The 12,608-nt window shown below is 37.5% G+C and overlaps 1 protein-coding gene across 7 annotated transcripts in view; it reads right to left on the bottom strand.

Moving 5' to 3' along the window:
- LOC131155821 (proline--tRNA ligase, cytoplasmic-like) overlaps positions 1 to 12,608 on the bottom strand; it is a 40,489-nt gene that overhangs the window by 16,085 nt on the left and 11,796 nt on the right. For 2 of the 7 annotated variants that reach the window (XM_058109258.1, XM_058109262.1), the window contains exons 2-8: positions 7,831 to 7,892; positions 2,902 to 2,985; positions 2,729 to 2,814; positions 1,945 to 2,037; positions 1,529 to 1,645; positions 819 to 1,006; positions 193 to 259 (exon numbers count right to left, since the gene is read on the bottom strand). In XM_058109258.1, coding sequence (XP_057965241.1) covers positions 193 to 259; positions 819 to 1,006; positions 1,529 to 1,645; positions 1,945 to 2,037; positions 2,729 to 2,814; positions 2,902 to 2,947 — 597 coding nt within the window. In that variant the 5' untranslated portion in view covers positions 2,948 to 2,985; positions 7,831 to 7,892. Of the gene's footprint in view, positions 1 to 192; positions 260 to 818; positions 1,007 to 1,528; positions 1,646 to 1,944; positions 2,038 to 2,728; positions 2,815 to 2,901; positions 2,986 to 3,205; positions 3,293 to 7,830; positions 7,893 to 8,954; positions 9,019 to 9,097; positions 9,253 to 12,608 lie in introns of those variants that run through there. The other 5 variants (XM_058109260.1, XM_058109261.1, XM_058109259.1 and 2 more) reach the window with 5 other exon arrangements.

The following is a 12,608-nucleotide window of genomic DNA, read 5'->3' as shown; positions in this document are numbered from 1 at the left end:
ACCAAAGCCCCTCTTGCACTGGCCAGTTTTAAACTTTGCTAAATGTTCAAATTCTTGCATAAATTTAATTTAACATCTTGGTTGAACACTTTTCAAAAAAATACCACAAATAGAAATCATATGCGTACACTATATAAACCAAACATTGATGGAAGCCAAAGATACAATAGATATAAACCCTGAATTCCATACCTCTGCATCTGCCTCCACCTTGGTTGCAAAAGCAGTATGCCCTTCCTGCCAAAGGAACTCACGACTCCTACAACCATAGAGTATGTTAGTACTTTACAGTAAATTATAAGTGCATTTTAGATATTACCAAGTGATCAACAAAAGAAAAAGTCAACAATAATTAACAATACATTCACTATGACAAAAATAATTCCAAAAATCAGCACAAGTGTATGACCAGAGCCATTTTTTTTTCTTTGATAGAACAAGCAAGAAATTTATTGGACACTACAAAAAAACCATTCTTATGGAAGTTTTTAATTGAGGAAAAATCAGCATGTGAAAGGACTTACTGAATATTCAAAAAAAAAATCCATTAGAAGCAATTCAATGGGAAGAGAATTTGAATGTATTAAAAACAAAAAAACAAATTCTAGATGATAGTGTGCACGCAATAATAGAGTCTCCTATTAAATATGCAGAAAAATGAACACTAGCCTTCACACTATCAACACAAAGTTAAAATTATAAATGCGTACAATAGCTACTATATGATACACTCAATAAAGATATAAAAAAAAAATCCTCATGACTGCAACAGAAACTAATAACAAACCAGTCATAGATAAACAAATCCATGAAACTACCTGATAAATGGAGTTGGATGACTAAACTCCCACCGAACGACATTGCACCACTGGTTTAATTTCAAAGGCAAGTCCCGGTGTCCCCTTATCCACTTAGAATAATAGGGATACATAGCAGTCTCACTAGTTGGGCGAATTGCAACAGGCACTTCCAAATCTGTTTCTCCAGATTTTGTGACCCATGCAACCTGAAAATGCATGAAATTGCAGCGATTAGAAGGATCAACAGTGGGAAAAAAAAAAATGCAATACAGCAATAGTAAATAGCAAGTAATGAAATTATTGTCAAACAAGTACAACTGATCCAGAGACAATTTACACATTACCCACAGCACAAAACAAAAAAGAAAAAACAGAGAAGGAACACCAGAATACCGCAAACAATAACATATACCTAACTGAGTGTTGTTCAGTGATCGCTACAATACAAAATACTTCCATTCATAGACACATTAAGGGGATTGAGGGGCTCATTCTTCTATCCATGATCAACAATAATTGCTTCTATTAAGCCTGTTAGTTCTTACTATGGCCTGAAAGAAGGCAGCTTCTCCTTTACTATGCCAACAACATTTCCAGTGAAAAGATATGATTTTGTGGAGTTCCACCCCAGAAGAGGGGGAGGGTGAAAGAAGGGAAGCATTCCATACACTGAGAGATGAGCATACCCTCTCCAAGTACAGAAAAGAAAGTTTGTAGTTAAACCTCACCTCTGGAGCAAAACCCTCAACGTGATCCTTCTCCCTCTGCAAAACACTAGGAGATACAAAAACAGGGAAGTAGCAGTTCTTAATCTTCATCTTCTTAATCTCTGCATCAAAGAAAGCCTGCATATTGACAACATTGATTGAACAACCACACACATGTTCGATTGAAGACTGAGGAAAGTAAATGAAACAAAAAGTTGATTAACAACTAAAAATCAAGACATCTGTAATTGTACAAACCAACAGCAATAAATGAAAGTGCCAAGAAATCACTGATTATTACACCAACATTCATGAGTGATTTCAGCACAGAATTAAGAAAACACTATGGTTAGCTAACCCAGCCAATAAAACTGTCAATGAATGAAGTATCCAATGCTAGATAAATTAAATGGCGTGGGAAAATTTTACACACTTACCTGCATTATCTCCCAGATTGCCATAGTCCATGGCCTCAAAATATAACAGCCAGAAATATCATAGTATTCAATCATTTCACCACTGACAACAACCTGCACAAGCCGAAAAGAAAGATGGGAAGATAAAGAGCCCAAGCATTCAGATGTGTTGATAAAAAGCACTCTTGATATCTTTGAAATAATGTATTGTGCACAAATCAATAGCAAACAGGGAATTAGGATCAAACATGAAGCACCAAAAATTTTTTACCCCCCTGCATCACTATAAAAATGCCATATCTGAGACAACATGAGAAATGCATCCTTATGATAAGAAGCACCCAGACATCCTTAAATGCAATGTATCATAAACAAGTGACTAGCAACCAGATAATAAGGAATTAGCATGCACTGTTGCACTATAGACTTGGTTTTGTTTTGCAGGTTCTAAAACCCACATCAAGAGCGCTATAGCGGGATAGAATGCACCAGTTGTTAATACCCACCCAACCAACCACAGAAAAGAAACAATTCCAAATTGTGAACTGGGAGAGTACTAATAAAGGGTAAAACTCATATATGCTGGCCCATCTGGGGCATTAGAGCCCCACCCCCAACCCCACTTCCTCACACCCCCCCCCCCCACCCAAATAACACCCAAAAATAAAAGGTCTTGCCTATAACTTGCTATGTTTTTCTTTTCCATCTCTTCATTTTTAATGTCCCCATAATCATCACAACACCAAGTCTGGAAGTTAGCCGACTGGACCATAATATGAAAATAGTTGAAACTAAGCATTCATACCTCTGAGTACCACTCACCAAAATTATCATCTTTCTTATTGGAGAGGCCTAAACCAGTCTCTTTCTTCACTTCCTTCTTTCTTCCCCCTGAAAATTTCAACATATAATTTCAGAAAAATACACAAAATATACAATCAATAAGCCATTAGACTACTGTAAAGCACAAATACTCACCAGTGCTTGCATTGCCCTTTGACTTTTTTGCCTCAGCACCAGCCATATCCTCAACTCAACCGTAGGCACAGCCAGATAATTTGTCTAAAAAACATTTTCAAGTAAGGAACTGTGAAAATGATGAACTGCAGCATGTGCTAAAATCACATAAAAACTAGAAAATGGTGATACAGCATTGCAAAACTTATTGCACCAATCAATGGGTTTTCTTCATAAGGCAACTACCAGATTTGTAAATCAAACAACCAACAAATTCATAATAAACATGTCAGCAAATGCGCTACTGGATGCACAAACTAACAACCTAAGTCTACAGGAGGAGCTTTAAGATCACAGGCATTGGCTCATTTAACCTATGGAGGAGCTCCAACTGTTGTGCTTGCAGGTCCATCTGCCAATTATAAACAGGATCTAATCAGGCATTTTTCCCAGCTGATCCGATTCAGATTAGGCTCAAATGTAACACCCAATCAGCTCATTTGTTTCACCGAATGGAATAAATGCATGAACAAGACCAAGTCAGGAATGAAATAGAATGTGCAGATTGCAGAGTTGAACCAGTGTAATTGACACATGCAATGGAAAATAGAAAGGAATATCAACTCCATTCATTGTTTGTTATATGTAGCAAAAGTGGGGAATGCAATTGTATTCATGCTACATTTACCATTATATCCTTATTTGCATAAAATTATTCTAGAATAAAACAAACTCCATTTCTAACACTTTCATAGCCTAAAGTTCCATATAAAATTTACATGGTCTGAGTAAATTATAAAATCATTTAAATTATTTCATTTTACTTATGTTTTGTATTTAATTTGTAAACATGCAAAACAACTTGCTTGCATGTGCATGTTTAGTATGTTGTGTGTTTAGTAAGTTGTTAGTCTTTAATGTGTCAGGATTTACTGAGTATTTATTATATTTAGTTTCCCATTCCTTGTTCCCCATGCTTGTGTAAGAAGTTAATGTATTGTCCCTCCATGCTCGCTATATATATATACCCCCTTCATTGTAAGAACTAGAAAGTCAAGTTTGAATATAGAATATTGAAGGAATTTCCCTTGTAAAGCTTGTTAGCTTTGTCCAATCCTTGTGGTTGTGTAATGTGAGGCTACGTCGTTCTCTCCGGAGATCAAGTAGTGAGAGACCACTATCCTATCCAGCGACTTCATCCCTATCTCACTCTGACAATTTCCCCTCCATCACCCACACGACCACCACCAAGATACACCCCACGGCCACCAATCCACCATTCTATTGTTGCATACATATTGGCATTTCAAAGCTTGCGCGAAGGACTTCAGGCAAGATCTAACTTGTGTAGAATATCGTCAAGTCATTCATGGTATTTATTGGTAAATTCAGCATTCATTTGAACCATTTCATATACACACAGAAGCTCCCCTACTTTCATTGTGCTAAAGCTTGTTCCAAGGATATTTACGATGTGATCTGAGTTCGTGGTGAACCATATCAAGTCATCCCTGGTAAGATTGATCTTTTCATAAGCCCTTAACTGGTTGTGAACCCTTGCTTGAAGCCCCATAGCCCTAGTTGAAACTATCCCTTGGATTCCTGCACTTTATTCAAAATCTGTGGGAGTTCAATTGACTGAAGTCACTAGTTCAGTCGACTGAACTACTACTGCCTCCCAAGAATTTTGTTTAAAAACTCTTCAGGCGACTAAGGTCTTTGGCTCAATCCACTGACTCACTACTGCCCATCCGCAATTCTGCTTCTAAATTCTTCAGGCGACTGACCCCAAGGTCCAAGCGACTGAAGTCACCCAGAACCTTTAGTTTTCAATATTATTTCACATTGTTTGAATCCTTACTTAATCTTGTGTAAGCCTTTGCTTGAAAATCTAAACTTCTATGTTTGAATAGCACATTTGAGCCAAAAGATTACAATATTGATACTTGCTAGTTTAAAATCAATTGTGGGAATATTATTGTGCTAACGTAGAACTGCATTCTTGAAATATTGAAATAGCATCTTTCCGCATTTAACTTGATTCCTTTGTGAAAGAACCAATTAAGACTTAATTGCTGGACAAGTCATACCCCTTTTCAAAATCCTTGAACATGTGAAATATAGCCTAATTTATTGTGTTAATGTTCAGTTAGTTAAATTCTTAATTTAAAGTGTATTGAGTGTATGTGCTTGTGTGAGGGATGAACCGTAGCACTAGGTCACCATTCCCCGTCCTATACCATCTTGGTATTAGAGCCTAGGTTAGTTAGGCAAACCCTCAAAGTCCACTGCCTTGGCCGAATTGACCTCCCCAAAAATTCCCTTCCTTAGTCGTGATTCTCTTGCCCTTGTGTTGTTATGTTTTGATGGCAACCCGAGCTGGGAACCATTATCATGGTCGTAGGACTGATATGGACCGTGATATCCTCTTAGATGACCTTCAAGCCCAAGTTCAAGTCTTAACTCAAGACTTCACTAATGCTCTTTCCAGAATTGAGAGGCTGGAAGCTAATTTAATTCATGACCCACCTCCAGAAAATTCAGGACAGCCCTTTGAGGTTGACAATGAAATTGCTTCCCACCACTCTAGGGAACCAAACAACCTTCCAAGAGAAAGGACATCTCCTCTAGAATGACCTCCCGTTCATCCCCCACCAAGACCAAATGCTACCAAAAGATTCCAGCGTGATGACCCTTATGTTCCACATTGGAATGAAGAGGATTATGACGAAGCCAGAAATTCCATATTTGATAAGCCATTTGAATCACTAGATTTTGATATTGTCACTTGCTAGCTAATATCAATTGTATGAATGTTAGTTTGCTAACATAGAATTTTCATTCTTGAAATTTTGAAATAGCATCTTTTCCACATATAACTTGATTCCTTTGTGAATGAACAATTGGGACTTATTTTCTGGACAAACACATACACCCCGTTCATCCCTCACCAAGACCAAATGCTCCCAGAAGATTCTAGCTTGACCCTTATGTTATACATTGGAATGAAGAGGATTATGATGAAGCCAAAGATTCCATATTTGATAAGCCATTCGAATTATTAGATTCCAATATTGTCACTTGCTAGCTAATATCAATTGTATGAATGTTAGTTTGCTAACATAGAGTTTTCATTCTTGAAATTTTGAAAAAGCATCATTTCCGCATATAACTTGATTCCTTAGTGAATGAACAATTGGGACTTATTTTCTAGACAAACACATTCGCCTTTTCAAAAAACAACAACATGTGAAGGGTAGCATAATTTATGTTGTTTATGTTAGTTAATTGAATTCTTAACCCAGAGTGTTTTGAGTATATGTACTTGTGTGAGGGTTGAACCGTAAGACATAGGTCAATCTATCTCGTCCTACATCAACTGTATGTTTGCAACAATAAAATTATGAATGAGAATGAAATAAGATGAGATGTCTTACTTTCCTTAAGGAATTCTTTTTATAGGCATTTGAGATACCCCTTATTGATTTCCCTACGAATGAATCACAAAGATTAAATTTCGATAGGTTATTAAGGAGTCAAGATTGGTGTGCTAACCTCCTGCTTTATTTAACAAACATTACCATCTTTCCATTAATCCCTTGATGTCTTTTCAGTTATTAGTCTTACATTAGTTAATGTCAAGTTTAATGTCAAGGTCTTTTAATTTATATCAATTGCCCCCTACTCTCGAGTCTTAGAGTTACCTTTCTGACTCGAGAGTATATTGTCTTTACTATAAGTCCCTTTATTATCATAAGATTCGGATTAAGTCATCAAATCGGCATCTTTGGGCCTCATGAGTGATGCTTATTAGATGGACCAATACTCTGCCGAGCACTGCCCATTTCTTGTTGTCTTATGAGTGGTGCTAGTCAAATGGGTCTATACTTTGCCGAGAAGTGTCCGTCACTGATTGCCTCATGAGTGGTACTTATTAAATAGCCATTTTTCAGTCTCATGAGCGATGCTCATCATATAGGCCATTTTTTTTGTCAAGCACAGCCTCTTGCTGCATCATGAGCAGTACTTATCAGATGGACATTTTAGGGCCTCGCGATTGGTTTTTATTAGATGGGACAATTTTTTGTAGAGCAATGTTCATCTCTTGTTGCCTCATGAGTGGTGCTCGTCAAATGGACATTTTTGGATCTCATGAGCAGCGCTCATCAGATAGGCCAATTTTTTTGTGAGCAGTGCCCTTCTTTTGATGTCTCCTAAGCATTGCTTATCAAATGGCCATTTTTTAGGAGCAATTCTAATCAGATGGACCATTTTTTTGCAGAACAATGTCCGTCTCTTGTTGCCTTATGAGTGGTACTCATCAAAGAGCTTTTGTTGTCTCATCAGTGGTGCTCATAAAATGGATATTTTTAGGCCTCGTGAGTGGTGCTCATCAAAACAGGCCAATTTTTTGTCAAACTGTGTCCGTCTCTTGTTGTCTCATGAGCAGTGCTCATCAAATGGGCATTTTTTGGGTCTCATGAGCAGTGCTCATCAGATGGGCCAATTTTTTGTCGAGCATGGCCCGTTTTCTGGGTAGAACTCCCTGGCATGATTCGCATCTCACAAAGCCTTGTGGTCTGTGCCACCTCTTTTTCTCCTATAAATAGTATCTCTCCTTTTCTCTTATTCTCCATACTTGGAAGGTAAGTTGTAACGACCCGGCCCTTTACACGGACGCAGGTGTCACTCAGCTACATCAAATACCTATACCTGTTCAAGATATGGAAACAACCCACCCTAAACAGGGACATACGGGTGTAAATAATACATAATCATGATATAAATGTCGCGGAAAAACATAAACATCCATTGGGATTACTACTAGCCTTATACCAGAGTTCACTAATACATCCATAATTTACATACATTTAGACTTCGAGTAATCGTCATATTACAACCCTCCAAAAAGGACTTTCATCAAGTTTAGTACAAAATTTAGATGCTTACGTAAGCTAATCAAAATAACCACCCCAGTCCCTTTATCTACTAGGACCGACGCACGGACGGACCTGAAAACAAAGGTTGTAAGATAGGGTGAGACACCTCTCAGTAAGGAAGAAGGAGTTACAACAGTGTGTGACTGCATACATGCATATTTTCATTCAACATCTAGAATATAAATCAAATATTTTCAATACAGTAATGCATAAGGTATATCATCATTCATATTACAAAATTCCCACATCTGTCTTTCGACCATTTAATGATTTATCAGATGACCAACAGCAAAATATCCCTATAACCAGTTTTACCCCGTGGCTCGGGTTGTGCACTGGTACTCGTCCAATGCCCTGTTCGTGCAGACACTGCCGAGTACCTACATACAATCCAACTACCTCCATTGGCCCAATATCAGCCAATGGTCCTGCTAGCCGACCATCTTGGTACCCACATCGTTTAGTACGTGTGGTTGCACGTGTACATCTAGCTACGATATCGTGCCGTATCATATAACAGTGGTTTCATTTCACCTTACAAAGAAAGTATTTTTCAACCCTCCCGGGACTCTCAAGCTGTGGTTCCGTGTATCATAAATTCAATTTATACAAATATGATTTTATCTCCCATAATCTATATCAATAGTATAGAAATAATTCCATCGGGTTCAAACCGGCGTCTTTCCACTCAGTTTACCCCTCTTTGTTTACTGATGCGGCTCGGTGTATCACCAGCCTCTGTTTATCACATTATCAATATAACAAATTGGAATTTCATTCCCATATTCTATATCAGTAGTATAGAAAATACATTCATTTCCATTTCAACATATATCACACAAGTTTAATACAAAAACCCACTAAATGATAGAAATTCAATATACATAGTTTAACTAAATAAATAAAGGAATCGAGCCTCTCCTACTATAGTATAAACACAAATAACGATGTTTGTAAAATTTGGAGATCATACGTCGAAATCCTTGTTTTTACCAAAAACCGTAAAATTGTCAAACCGGCATCTCTGTTCGGTAGAATTTCACAAATAAGCAGTTAAATCATAAATAATAACATAAACTAGCTTTTTAGCGGTTTCGTTTTCCAAAATAGCTGTTGTAATCAAGTTCCCCTTACCTTATATTCGAAATGAAATTTCGTACGAAAACAGTCCAAAACGACAACTCGAGATCCCGAAAACCTAAAACCACAAAACATAACCTTACTATGTTTTCTACTGCTATCCAAATATCTAATCAAAATTAGGATCAGATTCCTACCTCGATTCTTGGGAAAACCCGAAACTCTCCGAAACGACGATCCGATCCACTAAAAGTGTAGAGTTTCCTCTTCTGATTCACGCAATACCCTCCATTTTTGGAAACGGACGACGAACGGCGAAGGATCTTAGAGAGAGAGAGAGAGAGAGAATGAGAGAATGAAAGAGGATAAGAGAATTTATAGAATAAATCCTTACTTAGCCCTTAAGTAATCTAAATAAATATCTCCTCCAAGATATTTATATATAAATATCTAAAAATATCTCTTTTCAAAATATCTTCTCCAAAATATCTTTTTTTTCTTTTTCTTTTTTTTCTTTTTCGGGGTTGGGTTACTACATAAGTCTTTACTAGAGGTATGTTTCTTTATTCCTCCCTCAAAAATTCATCAATGTCTATAGTATATTTTTTCTTCAAATCTGATTTGCTTCTTTTCTATAGTAATAACCTCCTCTAGGTTGATATGTTTCTAAGCTTGTACCATTAGCTCTCCCATATCAGTCAAGTATTTCTTCCCTACGTAATTCAGAAAGTAACAAGGTTGCAGAGTCATCGTCAAGGCAGCTATTGTTACTTTGTGGTCCAAGTTTCTTATCTCTAGAGTTGTATTGATAAAACGACGTATGAATTCTTTCGACATCCCTTTCTCTCCTTAAATAAGGCTCATAAGGTGTGCCAAGGTCTTCGTTATTTTTCGGTTGCAGACAAAATGCCCCACAAACTTATTCTCCATCTCAAAGAAAGATACAGTCGAGTCAGGCTTCAATGTCTAGTACCATGCTCTAGCATTCCCTTCAGGGTTGCTACAAATGCTTGGCACATAATTGCTTCAGGTGCACCTTGCAATTGCATCAATATTCTAAAGGTGTCAAGATAGTCTAGGAGATCTGACAACCCATTATATCCTTCTATGTGAGGCATCTTGAATTTATTGGGCAGAGGGATCACCATTATTTCCGTGGTAAAAGGGGATCAGAAGATCTAACTGAAGTTTCCCCTATTAAGGTTTGCTACAACCTTCTTTTACCAACTTTTCTAGTTGATCAATTCTCTTGAGTTTTTCTTCAATTTCCGAGGACCGTTGCTTATTAATGCTCACACTATTGAATCCTTCTACTTCCTTTGTTAGATCTGAAATTTTAAAAAATGCTTAATGTGGTACCACCACCTACCCTTAGGTATCTTTCTGCTTGAAGAGCCCCTGGGCCATTTTCTACAAAATCTTTTTTCTTGATGTAGGACGGTTCTAAGTAGCCCTAGTCCTACGATTGACCCTCTTTGTAGCACACACACAATATCACAATATATGGGATGAATTGAATTAACCAAGCATGGACATCAAAAACATATTCTAATGATCACAAGTTGTTGAGATTTTGAAAACATATATGATTTGGTTTTAAAGCCCTTAGTTGATCATTTCATTCAAGCAATCAAGTTCACTTTAAAAGATATTATATTAGCAATCATAGATCACAAGTCCTAGCATACAAATCAAATATCCCTAAGCACGGTACTAGCAAGCATGTTCATGTTTAAAATCTAGGAGGAGTCAAAGAAAATGAACAAGATTTTTCAATCAAGAAAATCAAGTCGAGTTTCAAGACTTACAAGGTACTTTTAGGGGCTGTTTTAGATGATCACAAATAAGGAATTGAAACGAACTTACCAAAAGGTTCAGAATGACAAACACCAAGACACACGAGTACTCGATCGACCATGAACAAACTTGTTGATCCTTAGGAATCTAGAGACAAGAATGAAGCTTGAGGAAGGTTGTGGCTATGAACTATGAAAAAGGAGTGGGCGTGTAGTGTTGATGCTAACGTTGATGTTGTCGTGGTCTCTCACCACCCAATCTCCGAGGAGACGAAACGTAGCCTCACACTACTCACTCACAAGGAGAGGAACAAGATTCACAAGTTCAAGCAAAAGGATTCCTTTTCAATTAATAATGCATAGATCCCTTTTACAACACAAGTGATGGCATATTTATAGCCTTACATGAACATGCACATGACTTGCACATGGCCTCTTAAGAGATTAAAGAAAATACAAAAGTAAAATAAAACATTTAAAACATAGGTAATGAGGTTCCTAGGAAATAGTTTGTCATAGGAAATAGGTGCCTAGAAACTAGAATAATTATGATAGTGAAGTCTGGGAACTTAACATGAAATAAATGTTTCTTGAAAAAACAAGACTTTTAGACTTGCAAGTTGTCATCCTCTTTCCAAGCTAGCTTCCAAGAGAAACTTCAATTGCTGCAAATAAAGTTCACATCCAATGGTGGGCTTCATGTGGTCGTCCACGTGTCACAATATCCACGAAAGATACTCGAGGTGCATGTTGATCCCCATCATTTCTCCTCGACCAAAAAGAATTCTCCTCCGGAGAATTATGTCAAAAGTACTCGGTATATAGCTACGGGTTGAGACGAAGGAGATCATCTTTAAGAATCCAACTACTTTCTGATAGTGGCTTCTCTTTCCATTTGACCAGAAACTTTTGGCATGTTCTAGCTCATGTGCTAGTTGTTTTAACATCCAGAATTTCTTCAATTGGCTTGAGTTTCTTTGATGGGACTAATGGTGGTGGCAAAGGTAAATTTGGCTATTCTGGTGCAACTAGAGTTATGAATGGAATAGGTTCATCTATAGGGTTAGTAGGGCTAGGTTCTGCAAAAAAAATTAGCTTCCAAAAAAGGCATTGGATCTTCAACATTAAATACATTGCTTATACCAAAATCATCAGGAATATCTAGCATGTAAGCATTAGAACTCATGTTGACGCGAACGCACAATAGAAACCTCACACAAACTCGAATCAATCACGAAACAAGCAATGCAAGCACTCAATGATGAATAATACGGAATAAGCAATCACTCAACAATGAGAATAAACGAAAGCAATAATCAAAGACACAAGATTTACGTGGTTCGGCAATGTGCCTACATACACGGGAGCAGCAACTAAATTTTCATTATCAATAATGTCAAGCTTACAACTAGGGTTACAAAATATGATTATATACGAACCCTAAGCATGTAGGAACCTTAGAACCTATCTAAATCATCCCTATATCAGTTGCATTGTCAGACGTGTGAACCTTCTCAAGTAGAAGTTCTCCTAAAGCAATCAATTCTCTGACCTTGTAAAACCGCATATCAATGTGTTTTGTCCTCGCATAATACACCTGATTCTTCGCCAAGGGAATGGCACTCTGACTATCACACTGCAACCGAACTCCACCTTGCTGGACACCCAGCTCCTTGATCAATCCCGTGAGCCACAACACTTCCTTAGCAATCTCGGCCACTATCATGTACTCCGACTCAAAAGTAGATAAAGCAACGAACAACTGCACCATAAACCTCCAACAAATAGGTCCTCCCACAAGAGCAAACACGTACCCTGTGGTAGACCTCTTGTCATCCAAGTCTCCTGCATAGTCAGCATCCACGTACCCTACCACTGATGGATCCCTCTGTTGTCTACTGAACATGATTTC

The sequence above is a fragment of the Malania oleifera genome, chromosome 5, assembly GCF_029873635.1.
Source record: "Malania oleifera isolate guangnan ecotype guangnan chromosome 5, ASM2987363v1, whole genome shotgun sequence".
Taxonomy (NCBI): Eukaryota; Viridiplantae; Streptophyta; class Magnoliopsida; order Santalales; family Ximeniaceae; genus Malania; species Malania oleifera.
This window is presented reverse-complemented; position numbering and strand designations above follow the sequence as displayed.